General features: G+C 44.3%; 2 protein-coding genes across 3 annotated transcripts in view; both read right to left on the reverse strand.

Annotated features, from left to right (window-relative positions):
- The window catches only part of BIN3 (bridging integrator 3), a 531,071-nt gene extending 522,472 nt beyond the window's left edge, over positions 1–8,599 (reverse strand). The window contains exon 1 of the mRNA XM_063311532.1: positions 8,594–8,599. The gene's annotated coding sequence lies outside the window, so the exon portion shown is untranslated. The remainder of the gene's footprint in view (positions 1–8,593) is intronic.
- On the reverse strand, positions 596–20,484 carry GOLGA7 (golgin A7). 2 transcript variants are annotated; one of them, XM_063311534.1, is made up of 6 exons: positions 20,399–20,484; positions 17,681–17,813; positions 12,185–12,337; positions 8,104–8,205; positions 6,923–6,986; positions 596–1,809 (listed from the first exon to the last, which is right to left on the reverse strand). In XM_063311534.1, exons 2-5 carry the CDS (start codon positions 17,789–17,791, stop codon positions 6,939–6,941), a joined length of 414 nt encoding a protein of 137 aa, XP_063167604.1. In that variant the 5' UTR covers positions 17,792–17,813; positions 20,399–20,484; the 3' UTR covers positions 596–1,809; positions 6,923–6,938. The 2 variants fall into 2 exon arrangements, with proteins under 2 accessions (XP_063167604.1, XP_063167603.1); XM_063311533.1 differs by having other exon boundaries at positions 596–1,854.
- Positions 20,485–21,268: the final 784 nt, after the last annotated feature.

The raw sequence follows: 21,268 nt of genomic DNA on the forward strand, positions 1-21,268 counted from the left end.
CACTGCAACACTAGACAGCTTCAGATAGGTTAGGAGCACCTGGTCTCCCACAGTCATGATGAATTTGCCACAGACATGGCTGGGAATGCAAGATGTCAAGAAGCAATGAATGATAAATACAGGTCCAAGCCTGATTTCTGGTACATGAATTTCATGAGGATCAAATGGTATTTAGGGATACAGTTAATTACTCTACACAACTTTGTCATTTCTAGGGAAACATGAGTGGATCTAAAAAAAAAGCCACACTCACCTTCCCCCTGCCCATGTGGAACTTTCCACGAGATCAGAGTGGGAGTAAATTATTTGTACAAGATAATTTGGCATAGGTTGTGTCATTCTGTATGTATGTAACTAAAGCTGTTATTACATACTAATGCTCAGCCCTTTCACACACCTTTAAGAGGTTGCAACTTTAGAAGTTATTGCACAATGATGACAATGTATCCACTGCCATGTTCAGATGACATGTATAAACCCAGCTTTGCTTTAACCATCAGAATGAAGGACCTTTAATCTGCTCACAAAATGCCATCCATTTCACTGTTATGGAATGAAAAAAAAAAGAAAAAAAGCCTGTATTTTACACCAGTGCTAGCAAATGACAAACAATTTATTTAGGAAAAAAGTTACTAAGCCATTAATTATTTTCCAAAGTTGATTGTAACGGGTGCAAAAGGCAAAATACTGTTACAGATTAGGAAAAAATGAATCCACAAGTGTCTGTATATTTCAAATATTAAACAATTTTTTAAAGAGGAGGGTAAGGAAGACGAGGAAAGGGAATTGAAGAATTATACACCTGAAGACCTTGATCCACTATTGGTGTCTCTTCTATTGCTCAGAGAGAGAGAAAAAAACAATCAAACTATGCCACCCATTGTAAAACTGGTCCTGTTTGGCAAATCCCTTAATACCTGGGCATGAGAGAGAGCAACGGCCAAGCAGCAGAGTTAGGTTGCCATTTTAGAGTCAAAGAGATACACTGAGTAACCCACATTTAATAGAGAAGAGGGAACGGAACAAAGAACATTTGATTCTGTGATGGAGGCATTTTTGCAAGCATTACGCTGGAATGTCGAACACTAGCAGAAGTACTGCAGAGATGGCATTGGTGAAAGGAAGAAGCTGACGCACCGCTGAACACCACTTCTAGCTTGCCCTAAACCTGTTGGCCCTAAACTAAAACAACTAGAAAAACTGAAAACCATATTCATTACCTACATTTACATATTCAACATTTAAGGGTGGGGGGAGCAGAGAAGTGACACTTTTGCTAACGCGACATACTTTGGGCTGCTGCGTTTTCCTCACGTTTAACACATCGCTTACGGCTTCTTCTCGTGAAACGTACAGTGCGAGCGGGGGGCTCCCTGCCCCCAAATACGCCAGCAGCGAAAATAAAAACCCTCTGCGATTTCTTACTGGAGTCAGTCAGGAAGTTGGGGGCTGAGTCCCTTCCTGGCAAATCAGCAGGATGCGCTTCATAGATGTAGGCCTCGTTTTCGGAAATGCAGGCGCCCAGGCCGTACGTTGCTTTCTTCCCCGGAAGCTGATGGAAGCCCAGAGTCCACTGGGAGAGTCCCACCACCTTTAGGCCGCTCCCAGTAGGTCTTCTGCCTGCTGTCCATGACCGCTTGGCCCTGCCAAAGGAAGCAGCTGCCTGGGTGACGCTGCAGCTTCAGGCAGAACGGAGCAAGGCAGAGGCTGGCCAACACGCTGGGCTTCCCCATGAAAGAACCGGAGTCTGAAAAGTTAGTCCTTGTGGAAGTGGCACCGTGGAATTGGGGGCAGCGGGGAGGAATGATGCTGTGACAGAAGAAAGAAAACGCTCGGAAACCAGTTCGCTGGCCCCTGGGAAGAAAACAAAGCTGAGTCAACACAATTTAAAGCACAACAGGGATGCTTTCAGAATTCTGCACCCTCCTGTTGGAGCTGCTGGAAGGCAGGGGTAATACAAGGCTGCAAGATGGCTTTCCCCCTTGTTCCACGCAATAAAACCAACAGCCGAAGAGTGGTGTGAAGTTTTATTGAATCTGTGATCACACGGGATTCTCTTAGGAAAGACCAGTTGTTCAAGGGAGTGAGCATTTCATCCTGTTGCTACAAATGTTATCATGTCTTCCTGCTTATCTTACTGGGAACAAATGGGTGATTTAGGGAATCCGTAGCCTTGCTCTTGACCATATGCCGTTCTGTGCTTCTTTCTAACTTGCTTCTTCTAGCAAGTGGACAAAGACAGCAAACTCGTTTCCAGCCCGGGCCCCTTTTCACATATTCCTTTCCCTGCCAGGAGGCGGCATCTGCAGCTTCTGCTGTTGTAATGGCTTCCAGCGTATTTTAGTGTGCACCCTAAATACGGCTTGGGTTATGTCTGCTACTATTTATTGAGGCTGGGGTCCCACAAGACATTCAGTATTCAGAGGTATTATAAACAGTATCTAAAAAAGGCTATCTTGAATCCTTTTTTCCTTAAGGACCTGATTCATCCAGTGGCTAAGCTATAATTTATCTATAGCTTGTTGGTCAAATCATAGCTAGCTTCCCACATCACACTAAGCCATAAATCATTATGAACCCGTAATTGAATTTATGCCCTATGCGCAAAAACACCATTAAGCAATATTTAGCAATGTGTTAACTCTACAAACCAGTCCCTTGCTGATTATCCTTCTGCGGGGTAACAATTAGGCAAAGCAACGGGAGTGATGGGCACGGCTGTCTGGAACTTGCCTTGAGATGCTGACTCCTTACTCAAAGGATTTACATTTCACAGAACCTGGGCAAAGATGGGGAACCCTTCTAGCTTTGGTGCCTGAGACAAATTCCTGCAGTAGCTCTTCACACAAGGAGATGAACTGATGAATGTTCTCTAAGTTCTGTCAATCAATCAATCACGTCCTCCAGTTCAGAAATGTCACAATGGTCTTGGATGCCAACAGTGATAGAGAGTGTGTGTGTGTGTGTGTGTGTGTGTGTGTGTGTGTGTGTGTAGAGAGAGAGAGATACGGACATATGTATGTGAGAATGTTGGCACTAGGAGTTGATAAATACCTAAATTGATGCTCTTCCTCAAATTTTTATTTTACAATATATGTCACCCCAGACAATCTGATTCCTCCAGGAGGAAGTGAAAAGACAATAAAATTAAGACACCCAAGATTTAAAAGACAATATAAAATGTTAAGGTCTTCTTCAAGGCCCTTATCTTCAGGTGCTCACTTGGAGAGGAAGCAACCAGAAAAAGGTGGTAGCAGGGTGCCTACTGGGACACTCTTCTATCCTTACCTTCTGTTGCCTCGTATTTGTCAGTGGGTCACATGGCTAGAAGCATGATCAAGCTACAGAATTATAGTCCAGCAAACTTTAGGGATAACAACTAGCGGAGAGAAACCAATCGCCTATCATTACCCTGGAATGTCCAGGTTATTAGTGGCCTAAAACACACTGACAAATCTCCAGCCAGAACAATAAATGGAAAATAGGATGGTTTCCAATGGTGGGGCCTGGGCTCGCAGTAGTTCAGCCACCAATAGCTGGATTGTAAAACACATGAGCAGGATAACATCTTTAAATGGACCCTCTTCAAACCATAGTGTGGCAATATTCGTTCACCCAAGATACAAACTAGGTGTCAGCTTGTTAAAACAGCAGCTCTTTGATAGCCTATCATATGAGATCAATAACATCCCTAATACTGTTTACCCTGGTTTTTACCATAAAATCTTCCATGCAATGATGCAATTAGGCTTTTTAAAAAAAGACAATGCACCTAAATAAACAAAAAGTGTTTATTAATTACTAAGATTTTTATGCCACTTTGTTCCAGAATTAAGTGGTTTCTTGTCTACCCTAACCCTAAAGGGACGCGGTGGCGCTGCGGGTTAAACCGCTGAGCTGTCGATCGGAAGGTCGGTGGTTCGAAACCGCGCGGTGGGGTGAGCTCCCGTTGCTCGTCCCAGCTTCTGCACACCAAGCAGTTCGAAAACATGCAAATGTGAGTAGATTAATTGGTACCGCTTCGGCGGGAAGGTAACGGTGTTCCGTTGAGTCATGCTGGCCACATGACCCGGAAGTGTCCTATGGACAACGCCGGCTCCAAGGCTTTGAAACGGAGATGAGCACCGCCCCCTAGAGTCGGACACAACTGGACTTTACGTCAAGGGAAACCTTTACCTTTACTGTCTACCTAAAACCTCCATTCTATCTATATTCTGACCCACTTAGGTCATTTTAGTCCTGTTGTTGTTTATTCGTTTAGTCGCTTCCGACTCTTCGTGACTTCATGGACCAGCCCACGCCAGAGCTTCCTGTCGGTCAACACCCCCAGCTCCCCCAGGGACGAGTCCGTCACCTCTAGAATATCATCCGTCCACCTTGCCCTTGGTCGGCCCCTCTTCCTTTTGCCCTCCACTCTCCCTAGCATCAGCATCCTCTCCAGGGTGTCCTGTCTTCTCATTATGTGGCCAAAGTATTTCAGTTTTGCCTTTAATATCATTCCCTCAAGTGAGCAGTCTGGCTTTATTTCCTGGAGGATGGACTAGTTTGATCTTCTTGCAGTCCAAGGCACTCTCAGAATTTTCTTCCAACACCACAGTTCAAAAGCATCGATCTTCCTTCTCCCAGCCTTCCTTATGGTCCAGTTCTCGCAGCCACATGTTACTACGGGGAACACCATTGCTTTAACTATGCGGACCTTTGTTGTCAGTGTGATGTCTCTGCTCTTAACTATTTTATCAAGATTTGTCATTGCTCTTCTCCCAAGGATTAAGCATCTTCTGATTTCCTGACTGCAGTCAGCATCTGCAGTAATCTTTGCACCTAGGAATACAAAGTCTTTCACTGCTTCTACATTTTCTTCCTCTATTTGCCAGTTATCAATCAAGCTGGTTGCCATAATCTTGGTTTTTTTGAGGTTTAGCTGCAAGCCAGCTTTTGCACTTTCTTCTTTCACCTTCATCATAAGGCTCCTCAGTTCCTCTTCGCTTTCAGCCATCAAAGTGGTATCATCTGCATATCTGAGATTGTTAATGTTTCTTCCAGCGATTTTAACTCCAGCCTTGGATTCCTCAAGCCCAGCTTGTCGCATGATGTGTTCTGTGTACAAGTTGAATAGGTAGGGTGAGAGTATACAGCCCTGCCGTACTCCTTTCCCAATCTTAAACCAGTCCGTTGTTCCGTGGTCTGTTCTTACTGTTGCTGTTTGGTCATTATACAGATTCTTCAGGAGGCAGACAAGATGACTTGGTATCCCCATACCACTAAGAACTTGCCACAATTTGTTCTGGTCCACACAGTCAAAGGCTTTAGAATAGTCAATAAAACAGAAATAGATGTTTTTCTGAAACTCCCTGGCTTTTTCCATTATCCAGCGGATAGTGGCAATTTGGTCCCTAGTTCCTCTGCCTTTTCTAAACCCAGCTTGCACATCTGGCAATTCTCACTCCATGAATTGCTGAAGTCTACCTTGCAGGATCTTGAGCATTACCTTACTGGCATGTGAAATGGGTGCCACTGTTCGATAGTTTGAACATTCTGTAGTGTTTCCTTTTTGGTATGGGGATATAAGTTGATTTTTTCCAATCTGATGGCCATTCTTGTGTTTTCCAAATTTGCTGGCATATAGCATGCATTACCTTGACAGCATCATCTTGCAAGATTTTGAACAGTTCAGCTGGGATGCCGTTGTCTCCTGCTGCCTTGTTATTAGCAATGCTTCTTAAGGCCCATTCAACCTCACTCTTCAGGATGTCTGGCTCCAGCTCACTGACCACACCATCAAAGCTATCCCTGATATTGTTATCCTTCCTATACAGGTCTTCTGTATATTCTTGCCACCTTTTCTTGATCTCTTCTTCTTCTGTTAGATCCTTGCCATCTTTGTTTTTGATCATACCCATTTTTGCCTGGACATTTTAGTCCTAATAAACAAATTATTCAAATCCAAAACAAGGTGGTCTTGGAAATCAATTGCTTTTTCAAGCTTTGGCACACCATTTGCTACAACATTATGAATCTTCTTACCAGCTATAGTATTGGTTTCCAGCAGATCTTTGCAATTTCTTTGGAAAGAACAAAAGCTTGCTTTAATCCATACATATTTTCAAAAAGCTGAGCAACTTTGCCCTGCCTGAGACAGTTTAAATGGGGATATGTACCACCACACTGTCATTTCATCAGAGCATTTCTGTTATTTAATTTGCATGTTTTCAGTCCAAGCCCCACATCCTCAGCCAGTCTGTATTTGAAATAATCCAACCTGGCCATCTCTATTATGTATAAATTGGCAAACTGAAGAGGCAGGTAAATTGTCTAGACATAATATAACTTGTTAATCCAGTTTATAGCCCACATCTTCAAGATTGGGGGGGGAGGGAAGGAATTCTGGCCCACACAACAACTAAAGACAGTAATAATTCATTTAGCAGACACTAAGGATGAACACTGCTCAAGCATATTAGAATTAATGGCTCTTCAAAGCCCAAGAAGCAGATGTTTTTCCTATAATGAGGTTGCCAATTGAGACAAGCCTCATGCAACTGTATACCAAAAACCAATAAAAAAATGGATCCCAACATGGTTAGAGGCAAGTAAAAGCTCTCAGTGCAGCGCTTTGAAATAAAGATGCCCATTGCCTGCTATAACACCACTCATTAATTTCAATCACTAACATCATTTGTACATTGTTGCACCTGAACTTTGGGGTTTCAAGTTGAAACTTCTAGATTTTATCAGTTATTAGGGATATATAAGATACATCCTAACGTAATCAGGACACTACGAGGGGATGTTATTCCATCAAATGTTAACAACAAAGTGTTCAGGAATGCCTGGGAAGGCCCATCACTCCACAGAGCAGTCAGATAAGCAGCATCTTGGATGGGGAGCTTCCTCAGGCTCAACAGTTACTGATAACATTTACCTTTGACATCAGAGGTTTATCTTCCGCTGCTCACACCTCTGTCTTCATAAATGGTAATTTCAATCTGTACAGCAGGTCTGTTAAGAAAATATACTGCAGGGCACATCACAGACAAAAATGAGGAAGATCACGGAGCTGACCCTAGATTTCCAACTTGACGTCCTTCAGAAGTGTGGGACTTCTAACTTCCAGAGTTGACAGAGTGACTAGGGATTCTGGAAGCTGAAGTTCAACCTATCTGGAGGGCACGAGCAGTGAGAGAGTTCTTACAGCAGACATCCCCTTAGCGACTGATTGTAAGCCGACCCATCTGTATCTGGAACCCTGAAAAAATGAAGCTAGGACATACCCACCTTCTATTCCTCAAAAACAGAAAAGCCTAGAAAACTTTATGCTGCATTTCTCTCTGTACTCGTTTCAACACGTGCAAGTCCTTTCTCGTGACAGAATTGCCCCATGAAGCAAGGAGACTGCCTCCCCCATAGCAATCTCAACAGAGTTATGGGTGGGCATTTGTTCTAAGAGTCCATGTGCAAATCCGAATCTAACCACGGCACCTTGAGTGACACACCCATGACTTGGGGCTTATGACATACACGCCCGTTTGCTACAGCATTAAGGAGCAGAACTGAAATACGTTTCTTCCATCAGTTCCTCAGAGCAGTCTGTGTTTTGCTTATCCAGTTCTTCCTTTCTTAGTCCCAGCTGAAGTTTTCATGTGCCGAAACACGGTGAAGGGTCCTCATACAGCTCCACTTGGGCTAATTGTATTAAATCACCATTTTCTCTCCAAGAAGCTCAAGGAAGTGCACGTGGTTCTCCCAGCAACCCTATAAAGTAGGTGAGGCAAAGAATCAACAGGTAGCCCAAGATGAGCCAAGGAACCTTTAATCTGAGCAGGGCTCGGAATGTGCTCTTTAAAGGCTTGCCCAGCGTTTGCTGATGCAGACCAGTTGAAATATTGTGCTGGACCAAAGATGAAATAACTTTCACTGCATAAATCCTGAAACACCAAAGCCACCAACAGTTTCACCCAGCTCCATCATTTGTTTTTAAATAGCCACAGTGGTGTGTGTGTGTGTGTGTGTGTGTGTGTGTGTGTTTTAAGGTGCACAAAGGAATGGACAGAGAGAGATCATCCATGTGCTAGTAAAGGTTTAGGAATCCACAGAAAAAGATACAACCCTTAGTCCCCTCTCAATGGGGTCAGTCAAGAGGAGGCCTTGTGGGGCATAGATCTTCTCGTTCTGCTCCTGAACATACTTGGCAATTTTCTTTAGAACCTGGAAAAAAACAGACACATGCTTGTTTCAATTCCAGCACTTATAAATTCTTAGTAATGCTTTCAAGAGATGAAGGTGTTAGGCTGACAACAGGGAGACCCATGTCCAAGCCAGTCACTCTCTCTTAGCCCAAACTGAACCTCACAGAATTATTGTTGTTATAGGGGTCTTATATTGTGAATAAATATAAACACATATCAGATAAAAATACTAATATTGAACTGAAAACTATCACTGGCCTCAAGGTGGTCAACCACGAGCAAAGGCCAATTTCGTTAACAGCTGAGTAACTTGGAATCATAACATCATTTAACACCATTCTCATGGAATAAAAAGAAACTAAGGTTTCTTATCGCAGAACATGCCTGTGTTTACCCAACCAACCAACCAACTCATGGTTTAATCACACTGAGCCCACAAACTGGAGTATTTATTTATTTATCAAATTTATCACCGCCCATCTCCCACAAAAGGGACTCTGGGCGGTTTACAATAAAACATAAATAAGAGGAATATAAAACTATAAAATAGTATAATACATAACAAAAATAAATATAGTGGGTAAAAAACATTTTAGCTCAAAATATTGTACAAATCCAGTCCAAGTATAAACTAGCTCAGAACACCTACACCACACTCAACTACTGTTTACAGCCACTAAGAAACATTAGTCTTCTACTGTCAAGGTCAACTTTTGATGACTTCATGGACACATCCTTGAAGAACACTACAGCTTGCCTGGCAGCAATGTGGAAGTGGCTTGCCTTAGCCTTCTACCACGATGTTCGTTTTCCTAGTCTAGCCTATATCCCATCCAAGTATTAACCAGGCCTGACTGTGTTTAGCTTCCAGGGGCACAGAATACCTGCAAGCAATTCTCACAATTGTCTCTGACCTCGCCCTGCAATGACAGTGTTGTGTGTACACATTTGGGCACATGCATATAAAACTATTCTTCTCTTGAGACAATACTGTTGGCAGAGTGCTACAAAGCATTTGGCCCAGGAGAGATCAGAAAAGTCACACATCAGGCATTTCTATAAAAATAATTTTATTTACAGAAAGCAAACTTATTTACAGGCTCTCAGTGAGAGCTACATGCCTACACAGAAGGGAAACTGAAAACTAAAACAAGTCCAGGCAAGTTCCTCCCTTAGGCAATGCAACCATTAACACATGAAAAGGGGACAATTAAATTCAACCTCTTCACTTGGCCAAAATGATTAGTTACCATAGTAACCTTAATCTGTAGTAGAAAAACATATTAACAAATACTCCCAGCAACTACTACAGCAAATACACACTTGCTGCCAACCCCAGTGGAAAATCCGAACAGTTGTTTTACCCAGAAAGGTAGGTTATCTGGATCACAACTGACTACCCACTAAATCTATCACAATATTTATAAAAGGTTCAATTCATCTACAGCTTAGCATTAGACAGAAGTGTGGTATTTGGAAAGTATTTTATTCCAAATTCAGACCAGGGTTTTTTTTGACAGCCAACTTGGTTGGATCTAAATGTGTTCAGTGTCCATTTTCAAAAAGAGAATACCACAAAGGCAGTTTCAGTACAGAGACCTCAGAGTAGCCATGGACTAGCACAAAATCCGGATGATAAAAAAATCAGGAACAGAAGCAATCAGCATGAAACTGATTCTGCCTGGCAGAGCCAGAGAACCATGTCATGCTGACTTCTGAGAAAACATGACTTTTTTTTTTCCTTCTCATTCCTGAAGAGCATTATCTGGCCAAGAACAAGGCTTTGTAATGCCAGGAAAGTGGTGGATGGAAAAATTCCACTCATTCTTCCGGGAAGGCCACCCTGAAATGTTGTCAATGGCATGAAAGCCAACTAGCCGGTAGGGGCAATGGGAGTGTAAAATGGAAGTGCTGAGAGTAGACTTATTTTCTGAGGCTGAATTTGTGGCAATGAACCCCAAGCGCAATAGAGGGGCATCTTGCCTGGAGCAGCTGAATGCCACTTTCATAGTACCATACTGTTCTCAAAAGGAGCCTGTGTTGGATGCAGGCATGAAATAAAAGGCAATGCTTTTAAAGGGCAAGGAAGATGAAAACTAAACTTCTGGGGAAAGGTAAGACTACTGGACAGAAGCTAGGGAGAGCCAGGTTCAAGTCCCACTCGACCATGGAATTCACTGGTTAATTTTAGACCAGACTTTTTCTCTCCATCCTACTTCACAAGGCTGTTAGAAGCATAAAAGGAAGGGTTCTCCAGGTATTCTGCTATTAGTTCTTTAAAAGAAGGCAAGATATGCCTTTAAGATACAAAGAAAATGTGAAAAAAGGAGTTGGAACAGCCAACTGTCATTTAGTGCTTTAAAACAGCCTCTCCCCAATTTATTGGAGTATAACTCCAGATTCCTACCAAAATTTAACCCAGGAAATCCAAAATACTTCCAGGCCTACACAATAATGTTCCTCTTGACATCCTCAATTAACTGCTGTGCTTTGATCCATGTTTCATAGCACATCCCCAAGTAAATGTAGAGCTGAATTCTCTCTTGGTTCTGCTCCCTGTTGGTGGGAGATTCCAAATACGTTTATGCTTCTGCAGTTGCCACAGAGCCAACTTCCGCACAGCAGAGAGTAGCCAGAAACACACTGAGCCCATCTTTATTTCTTGCTTAGACTTATATCCTGCCTTTCATTCTGGAGAGTACAAGGCAGGGAACGTAGTGCCTCCTCCTCCTGTTTCCCCCCTCCAACAACTCTGGGCTGAGTATGTGTGATGAGTGGCTCAGTCACTGGATTCAAAGACTGGGTTCACATACAGATGGCTTTACCACATTCTTTTGAATCACACTGGTCACCAGGAATCACCACGTGGTACGTACCATGTAAAAACAGAAATGTTCCCCCCACTCCCTGGAAGGGAGGTGAAAGTCATGTAAAACCCTGTAAATGGGGGCATGACATAATGTAACATCTGAATCTCTGCCCTGAGGACTTACGGAAAGGTGGACCGAATATACCATTCTGCTATATTTACCTTCTTTTGAATAAACCACAGTTGGCCAAATTTTTCCCCTGCTGTTCAGTCTTGTTTGATTCTCAGAGACTGCCTGGACAAGTCCCTCCAGTTTTCTTGGGAAGATTTCAGGAGTGGCTTGCCATGGCCTTCTTCCTAGGGCTGAGAGAGAGTGACTGGCCCAAGGTCACCAAACTGGCTTTGTGTCCAAGGTGGGACTAGAACTCATCATCTCTTGGGTTCTAGCCATAAATCATGGTTTATAAACTATAATGATTAGGTTCACACAATATGCTAAGCCTAGGTCAAATAAAAGACAATGTTGCTTAGCACAATGTAGGAACCAGATTTCACTTGTGATATCTCCTGGAGAATGCCCCCTCCCTTTTACATATTCCCTTTGCCTACTGCTTTTATAGTTGTTTGTTTTTATTGGCTTTTATAATTTTATTAAGTTTCTGTGTTTTTGTGGTATAAACTGCCAGGAGTCTTTGTTTATTCTGGTGGTACACAAACACAAGGAATAAACAAATAAACCATTCCTCTCTCTCAAAGCCTAGAGGGCAAAAACTCACATAGTGGAACATTGCTCCACCTACAGTGAACAAATCTGAGGGAAAGGATCTGGGCTGGCCTAGCCTTCCTCTTGACATGTTGATTTCTCCACATGCAGACAGAATTATTCTAGCATGTGATATAGCTCTATTGCCGGGGAGCAGATTCAGGAGAATCAGGCCTAATACTTGGCAACATTAGGCAAAATACAGCCCCTACAATTACTATCAGAATGCCAGAATGGAAAATGGCATTCTTGAACACAGGATGGAAGTAGGCAACCACATCCTGCCCCAAAGACATCTTCCCAATATTTTGTTGCAAGGGATTAATGCTGTTCCTTCTGTGGATTTTTTCCCCCCTGCCATCAAACCTCCAGTTTGCAGGCATTACATTTTTTCTCTTTTAGGGAAAGGAAAGGAAATCAGCTGACCTTCTCGTAGTGTGTCTCCATGCACAGAAATATAGTGTAGGCAGTCAAACAAGCCAAGCACCCTTCGAGGTAGGACTGGCTTCCAAGTTTCTCCGCTTCTGCGTAAAGATTATTCAGGGTCCGTACAGTTTCTTCAAATTGCTGCCTGTCAATCTGAACAAAGGATCTCATTTAGAAGCAGACATTCAGGCAGGCACAAAATCTAGTTTCTTGAACAGGAGCAACCTTCAACAACCTTCAACTTATTTAGATGCAAGCCAGAAGGAATTCAGTGAGTCAGATCCTGAGGAAATATAGCTTGACTTCTTGGATGGGGAGGGTTATGCTACTCTGTCAGGAGCCTCGTGCGCAGAGCTGGGTCAGAGGAAGCCATTACAAGTTTTAAAACAGTCACAGACGGAATGCAACTTGCTTCAGAAAAGCATTCCAAGGCATTTTCCAAAGCCATTCCTGGCACCACTCAATTCACAAAAGAAAGTGATCAGCTGCTACCATGAAAACAGTATGTTTTTCCTTGGTGGAGCTGCTGATCAAAAGATCACAAGGAGAAACCATGTTATTTGCCCTTGGTTTCAACGCTGAGATCCACCTAACACAAGTAGCCAGTAAATTAAAGCATTTTGAGAACAAAAATGCCAGAAAATTCTCAACAGCAGAGAGAAGCTTGACCCACATAGCAAGAACAGTAATTTCAGGACATAACAATGACTCGTTCATTATTCTCAAACCATTAAGGATGACTTTACTATGACTTGATTTAACATGTTTCTTTTTTTCCATTTCTTTCGCTTGGAAGTAGAGAGGTGCTTAAAGGCAGAAACCTACTTTCAGGCTACAATACACTGAATTAGGAGGCTCATTCAATGTAGCAAAGTTTACTTTCTAGCAAATACATAGAAAACTGGCTGTCAAATTCCCAGTTACCTTCAGACCTCACAAGTTTGACCTTGCCTTTCTTCCAGAAATCTTAGAAGAAGAAAATGCTGTCCCCAAGGTACAGGCATTCAAGCTCTGAGGTCCCACATCATGCTTAACCAGATTAAAGACCCAGCAGCTCCACATTCACACCTGCTACATTTGATTAGGCTTCTTTTTGGCTTTTTGAACAGTGCCAATCCAACATGTTTGGTTTATTATTCAATGCATTGACTTGAACACAGAAAATGTTTATTTGTTTTTATTTATTTGTAAGATTTATAAACCACTTCACTCCAAAGGCTTTAGGCAGCATACAAATTATGTCAATGTATGATACAAAATAACAATAGTATAAAACAATTGAATTATAAACAACAAAAACTGAAATTTCAAAGTCAGGGCTATTTTTGAATCATGACAGATGGTTTTACCAAGGAAGTTTTTGACAATTAACACTGGAAATACAGCAGTTAATTTAACATTTACTATAGACTGTGGACATTTTCTACACATCGTTGCTACTGATATCTTATTTTGATTGTAAACTGCCATCAGTTTGCATGGATTCAGCAGAATATAAACCTGATCAATAATGTTTGCCAGAGTGTTACTTCAACCTGGATGATCCATGCCTATGACCAATCGATCTTTGGACAACAGATCGCTTCCTATGAATTCTTCATGATAAGGATAATAACCACAAGAACCATGGAAACAGGATAGCAGAATAGATCCTGGGGCACACAATCACTCTTCCACTGGGACTGCATTTTTCTCTGGTTTCTTGGTACTCAAGAGCTACAAGAGAGACCCCTGGGATGGCAAGACATCACTAGAAATAGTAGAATTCTCCCCTCTCCCATTTTTGAAGCTCTTTTTCTTTGTTTAAAGTAAAATAACGGCACAAAGCCTACTGCACCTTACAGCGCCCGTTTTACTTTTTGGTTTGGAATAAACCATGAAACTCCACAGTCAGTTAGTGGAATCAGCTTAGAACAAACCATTGTTAGGGTCTGCTGCTGAATTCAGCAACACAATCTCAGGGGGCTTCTGAGAGGCCACAGGGGGGCTGCAGCCTGCTCCTCCCTACAAAGGCATCCAGCAGAACGCATTATGATGTCACATACATGTAACATCATTGCAGGAATTACACGAATGCTCAGTCACATTGTTGCTGCTATGACATCATGACACACATACCATCGTTTGTTCTCCCCAGGGCCAGACCTCCTTGCTATATATGAAAGGCGTTGCTTAAGAGTCCCTCCATATGTCAGCCTTAGGAGTTCACAGTAAAGTTACTTGCCTGGTAGAGAAATATTGGCTTGCCCCAGGCACAGTCCTCTTTCTCTACCAGCAGCTGTCGCTGGAGCAGAGGGAACAGACAGACCACCCCCTCCTCCCTTCTCATTCATTTGTATGTCATTCCTGAACACCTCAGCCAGTTTGGTGTAGAGGTTAGGATACTTCCCTAGAAACCGGGAGACGGTGAGTTCTAGTCCTGCCTTAGGCACAAAGCCAGCTGGGTAGCCTTGGACTGGCCACTTTCTCTCAGCCCCGGGAAGGAGGGAAGGGCAAACCACTTCCGAAAAAACCCTGCCAGGAAAACTGCGGTGACTGGTCCAGGTAGTCGCCAGGAGCCACGACTGACGCGAAGGCACACCACCCCCTTAACACCTATGGCCATCACACTTTTACTTAAGCACAGAGTGAACAGAAGGTATAATTATAAGATGTGCACATCAGTTCCTAGTGTTGTAGAAAAGTGTGCCATGCCCTTAGCATTTGTTTAAAATGAGAGGTAAGGAACCTACTATTTCAAAGTCTCCAGTCTCCAGCAACAGTTTCCAAAATCTCTCCTTCTGCAGAAACCTTTCAATGGCAACCAAAAGGTATTTAATTCCTTTTTGTATTGTGTTTAACTGTTTTAACTGTTTTTACGATTGTTTGCCGCCCAGCGTCACTGGTTTGAGATGGGCAGCTACACAAATCGAGTAAAATAAGCAAACAAAACAAAACAAAACGGCTGCTCAGTGGTTCCACCCTGACACGCTCTTCTTCATTCCACTACCCAAAGTCCGGGGGGGGGGGGGAAGGCCCCAAAAGGTTTTCACTTGCCAAACTCCATTCCCAGAGAGTTCACAAGACTCCCAAGGGAAAGGGTCTCTCAGAAGCCTATTTTGCTCTGCTTTGCTCCCAATGCTCTTAAGAGGGAGCCACATACAGGGATGCCCTCCCCATAACCAAAGGCTTCACTGCCAAATGCCCTTCCACGCAGAGCTGAGATGTAGGCTTTTAGCCCACTACTGTACATTTTCCTCTTCTAATTAGTGGCAGATCCAAACCTGAATAATTTAACCCCAAGAACCATCTGATGCCCAACAGAGGGATGCTGCGAGACAGGAAGCACTGCTGTTGTTTTAGTCACCATTTGTCACAAAGGGATTCCCACAGACAAATGTGCCTCTTGCCTGGCTTCTTTTAATTGCCTGAGCTCGGCACTCAGCAGGACAGACTTGTTTCGCACACTTCTAAACAGGAAGTAGCTGCCATCAAAGGCAGCAGGATTACAGCTCTGAGCTTTCATATGCAAAGCTTATTTCTGTACTATAATCTTAAATCCAATCAAAAGTCACCATCCTCAACAAATCAAATGTATTAAGAGACGAAAGGATTCAGTCAATAGAACTATTTGCCTGTGGCAGAACAGAAATAAAAGAAGGCTCTGAAACGTTTGTTAAAATGTTCGGGTGGTTTTTAGAACAGCTCTTTCAAAATCTGTACAGTGATAAGTTTTCTATTAAAAAACAGCAACATCGGGCTCTCATTTGTTGCTCTAGGAGTAGATCCTTCCCTGCTTTGGAAAAGATGAATTTTCCTGCAGCCCTGATTTCAGCTTATAATCACTCTGCATTAATTTAATAGAATTTAATTAATTTAATAGAATTTACAATCTTGAGCTTTTTCAACTAAAAACAGATACCGAATGATAAAACAGCTAAAGACAACCAATGCAGAGTTTAGAATCCAGGAGAAATGCAGCCGTGCAGTGAAGACTGTGTAGGAGGAAAGCTACGTTAGTCCACGACAGCCCCAAATCAGGAGTCGGGTAGCACCTTTTCCAACCAGCAAATTCTATTAAAAGGCATAAATTGCAGCTCATGAACATTTATGCCTCTTAATAAATTTGCTAGTCAGAAAAAGGTGCTACCCGATTCCTTCTGATTCTATACAGTGCAGTCTTAACTATACGAAACGGCTATTTCAGCTAAAGGGAAAACCTGTCCTTTCCTCTGGGATTCTCAAAAAACATTTCATTGCTCTGCACACGTTTTCACACAGAGTGATCTGTGCAAAACAGGCAAGAATCGCTGCTCTCCCACGGGCCTTTGTTTGTAGAATGGGCAGCAGCACAGAAACCGCTGCCAACCCTTCGGCTACTCTCTGCTCTAACCAGCCCAAGACAACAATCAGCTATCATGTCAAGTTTATACCCAGCCCGAGCCATTTCTAGAACAAGAGCTTGGTATTTTATATTTGGAAGGAGGATCTCACTCTTAATACATTTTCCTCCCCTGGTGCTGGATTAAACGTTTAAGAAGTTCAAAACATTAAAGCAAAAATTAGGGAGGTGCAAAACCAAACGTTTCAGAGAACTTCAGAGGGTTTAGTGCCGCTGTAGACCATGCCCATGTTTTAGGGGTGGGTTTTACACCTCTCTCAAAACCATCTCCACAGTATCTGGAAGCAAACAAACAATAACCCAGCAGTTCATCAGAGTTAGTTTTATCTAACTGGACTCCCCATTTTTGATAGTGTTAAAGCAAATACTAGATAATGTAATGCTTGAATGCAATTTATTGAAGCCATCGTAGCCTGGTACACAGATAAAAACAGCCTTAGATCAGGAGTAAGGGACCGGAGACTCTCCCATCAATGGCCATGCTAAGAGAGCTAGGAACCCACACTTCTAAACAGGAAGTAGCCGCCATCAAAGGCAGCAGGATTACAACTCTGAGCTTTCATGCACAAAGCTTATTTCTGTACTATAATCTTAAATCCAATCAAAAGTCACCATCCTCAACAAATCAAATGTATTAAGAGACCAAAGGATTCAGTCAATAGGATTGAATCTTATACTTTTCATTATCATCATCATCATCTGTAGGACCAAACCAAGTTGTTCCCTATCATAAAACAGGTTTTAAGCAAAGTATGATTTGATTTAGCATGTGCTAAATCCAGTCACTGAAATCACAGCACAGGGTAGCAGAAAGCTCTCTACTCTCAAGTGATTCCTTTGAAAGGAGCCAGACTTCCACCCATCATTTCTAAGAAAGCTTCCAGGCATTCTTAGAAATAATGACTATGCTGGAGGTTACTGTCTTTGCCTTCTACCGTGCTCGCTCCTCACCGTTTAATTAAAATGCCTAGATAGACAGATTCAGCTGAGGTACAGAACCAAGCAAGCCACCACGAAAGGTGGACAATTTGGCCCCCCGGGCACAGTGTGTTATATGGACCCAGCCAACTTTGGCTTGTTAAGCAAACTACAGTTTAAAGCCAATGATTACTCACCCGATTTTCCAACTCTGGGGGGAACTTGGTCTGGAACTGGCACTTAGTGCCACTGCTGTAGTCCCTCTGGATGAAGACTTTGCTGGCGACAGGCGGCTGCTGTGGCCTCATCTCGCAGCTCAAACTGGCCAGTCTGGAGGTGAAAGGAGAGAGAGACTATCAGGCCACATCTCACTCCATCAGGCCACTCCAGCTGGATGTTACCCGTGCTGACTCCACTGGAACATGTGCCTGCTGGACCGGCTCCCTGGTTCCACACGTTGGGCAACTATTGTAAACAATTAAATAAGCCTATGTATTTGGCATGCATACTGAAGGTATTATTTCCTCTGCTTAAAAAGGATGACTATTTAATATGTATAACAACGTTGCTCCAGCTGTTATGAGATCCAGGCACCCACAAAAAATGATCTTCAGCACCCTGCTTTTTGTACTCTAATCTTGAACATACTCCAAGATAGTGCTTTGAAACATGAAAGAAACATGAAACTCACCACTCCGCTCTCTCTGAAACTCAAGAGAAACCCCACTGTTCTCTCTCTCTCTCTTTTTTTAAAGGCCAACGAGGGGAGACTGAAAAGACTGGGAATATTTAGCCTTGAGAAAACAAGGCTGAGTGGATGATAGAAGAGAGCACTCTCCAAATTCCAACTAAGTACTAGGAAAACCTTTCTGATGGTAGAGCAATTCAGCAGGGGAAGCAAGCACCAAGGGAGCCGTGCATATTTCAAATGGATTTCGTGGCTTCAAAGGCATCTACCATCTCTAAGATTCTATCCCTGCAAAGAGGTATGCTGGCATTCTTTCTCTCCAAGGTCCAGTGTTTGCTCTACCTTCTGCTCACCTTAGTACCATGAAGATTTAAAATACTGCAACTGAATCTTATACTTTTAGCTTAAGAATTCCCATGAACAAATCTGTGGAAAAGACTGATTACAGGGTAGTCCTCGACTTACAGCCACAATTGGAACTGGAACTTCCATCGCTAAGCGAGATGGTTAAGTGAGTCGTGCCCAAAGTTATGACCTTTTGATGTGGCTGTTAAGTGGATCACTTGGTTGTTAAGCGAACCCGGCTTCCACCACCAACTTTGCTCGTCGGAAGCTGGCTGGGAAGGTCGCAAATGGTGATCACATGACCCCAGGACGCTGCAACAGTTGTAAATACATGCCAGTTGCCAAGCACCCGAATTCTGATCCCGTGACCCGGGGGGGTGGTGGAAATATGCAACAACAGTTGTAAGTGTGAGGACTGATCATAAGTCACTTTCCCCAGCACCGCTGTATCTTCGAATGGCTGCTAAACAAATGGTTACGAGGACTACCTGTAATCAGAATGAAACTGCTCCCTCGTGACACTGGTCAAATACCCCAATTCAAATGGCCTCTTTCACAACTCCTGGAAAGAGTGCTCAAGTTCATGCTAAAAGCTGAGAAAGGGTAAAAGAAAGCCATTTCAAGTGTTCTTTCCACCGTGCAGATACACAGGTGGCCACGTACCAGCCATTCGGAGCCTAATCACCTCCCTAGCACCTTTGGGCTCCAGATCAGTTCTGTTCCGATTTCAGGACTGCGTCCATGAAGCACTTCAAAACGCGCACATCCTTTAGATGTCCCCCCATCTCCCTTGAGCCCAAGTTAATCTGCTCTCTCTCCAATCAAAAGCAGCAGGCAGTAGAAGAGGGAGCCCCAGATATAAAGCTCCCCTTTCCAGTCCAGAAACCACAAACTTACTCTCCTTCCCGTCTCGGGGTCCCAGGCGACCCCTTACAAAGGGGACTTTCCTACTGCTGCCAAGCCAGGGGAAAGGCTCGCAAGGGCCACAGCCTTGCGGGGGACGTCGTTTTCGGTTTAGGCTGGGGTCCCCAAACGCTTCAGCTCATCGACCCCTTCCTGAAGTTTCAGGCTGTTCATCGACCCCAGAACATCTATGAATGTTTAAATTATGGAAATAATGTAATAAGCGCTATTTAACAAATAATAACAATAACAATAACATCGACACTTTGGATAGTCCCATCAACCCTCGGGGGTCAATATTGATCACTCCGAAGCAGTGTTCCTCGACCTTGGCCTCATGAAGATGGGTGGACTTCAACTCCCAGAATTCCCCAGCCACCACAGCTGGCTGGGGAATTCTGGGAGTTGAAGTCCACCCATCTTCAAGCCGCCAAGGTTGAGGAACACTGCTTCGGCGTGTGCCACGGCCGCTCTCTCCTCCCCAGGCCTTCTTTTGTGCCTTCTTTTGGGCAGGAGCCCGTTTACGACGGCCAAAGTCCCTTTCGCCAACCAGGAAAAAACACGTTTTCCGGACCAAGCGCGGCCGCCCCGGCCCGCCACCCTCCGTCTCCCGGACGGCCCTCCAGGCAGCTCCCGGCGCCACCGAGGAGGCTTCCTCCCCCTCCCGTGCCTCATCCGTGCAAAAGCCGCTTCAGTCGCCGCGGAGCTGCCGGGGCCGGCCGGGCTCCCCGAAGGCCGCCCGGGGGCGAGGCAGGACTCCCGCCCGGGGGGAGGGACGCCCGGGCGCTTCCGTTCGCGCACCCGGGGAGCAGCGGCCCGAGACGGTGGCGGGCCCTCCGCACAACAACCCGGCCAGGCAAGCCGGGCCAGGCTGTCAGAGCGAGCGAGCGAGCGAGCGGGCGGGCGGGCGGGCGGGCGGGCGGGCGACCCCGCACCCCCTCCCCATTCAGGCCTCACCCTCCCCCGGCGCCCCCCTTACGGGCAGAGCCCCTCCGCCGCGGCCGCTTCTCCCTCCGCTTCCAGCCTCTGTCCGGCGACACGGCGCCTTCACTTACGGCTGTCGCAAAGCCGCCGCCGCCCCCTCCCCGCTCATCTTGGGGACGGGAGCTATACGGCCGTCGGAGTGGCTGCACCCTAGAGCTATTCTACAGAGGAGAGCTCCTCCCCATCTCGATGGACACTTCCGGGTTACGCTCGAAGCAAAGACATTTTAGGCCAGCCTTTCTCCCCTTCTGACCCTGGAGGAACCCTCGAAATCTTTTTCAGGCCTCGGGGACCCCCTGCCCATTCAGGCTCAAATGTAGGCCAGAAGTTACAACATTATCATATTCCTTTCATGGGTAGGCCCGTATAGACGCATGAACAGTGTTCTTAAACTAAAAGGAAAGAATGAAACTTGCCTCTTTAAGGTGAAGTTGCCCGAATTTGAAATAATTTTTTTAATAAATCGTGTTCTCCCGGGGAAGCCCTAGTGACCTCTCGCGGAACCCTGGTTGAGAAACCATGTTTTAGGACGAGGTTTTCCAACTTCATGGCAACTGTATGGGAGGGGTTGGCCCATGCCTTCCTCAGGAATGTTTTTTTATTTCCTCCAACCCACAGATTTCCCAGTGGTCTCCCATCCAACTCCTAATTAGGTCCGAACCCTGCTTCGCATCAGATAAGGTGCAATCAGGGTCTCAGATCTGGGCAGCAACACTGCAAACAGCTGGTCGATGGCAGCAAAGAGATTCTAATTCGAATCTGGTTGCCCTAATGGACAACAAAACATGTTTTTCAGTGTGCGGCATTTTGCGTGATCAACAGAGAACATTTTTTTCCTCTTTGAATCTATACCTGATCATTCAGA

Source organism: Candoia aspera, chromosome 9 (genome assembly GCF_035149785.1).
Source record: "Candoia aspera isolate rCanAsp1 chromosome 9, rCanAsp1.hap2, whole genome shotgun sequence".
NCBI lineage: Eukaryota > Metazoa > Chordata > Lepidosauria > Squamata > Boidae > Candoia > Candoia aspera.

What these genes read in the sequence shown, in the direction of transcription:
- GOLGA7 (XM_063311534.1), bottom strand. Translation starts at nt 17,791, where the DNA reads ATGAGGCCACAGCAGCCGCCTGTCGCCAGCAAAGTCTTCATCCAGAGG. An exon ending in CCCCAGAGTTGGAAAATCGG is followed by an intron (nt 12,338 to 17,680) that starts GTGAGTAATCAT and finishes TCCTTTGTTCAG; the next exon opens with ATTGACAGGCAGCAATTTGA. An exon ending in TGGAGACACACTACGAGAAG is followed by an intron (nt 8,206 to 12,184) that starts GTCAGCTGATTT and finishes GTTTTTTTCCAG; the next exon opens with GTTCTAAAGAAAATTGCCAA.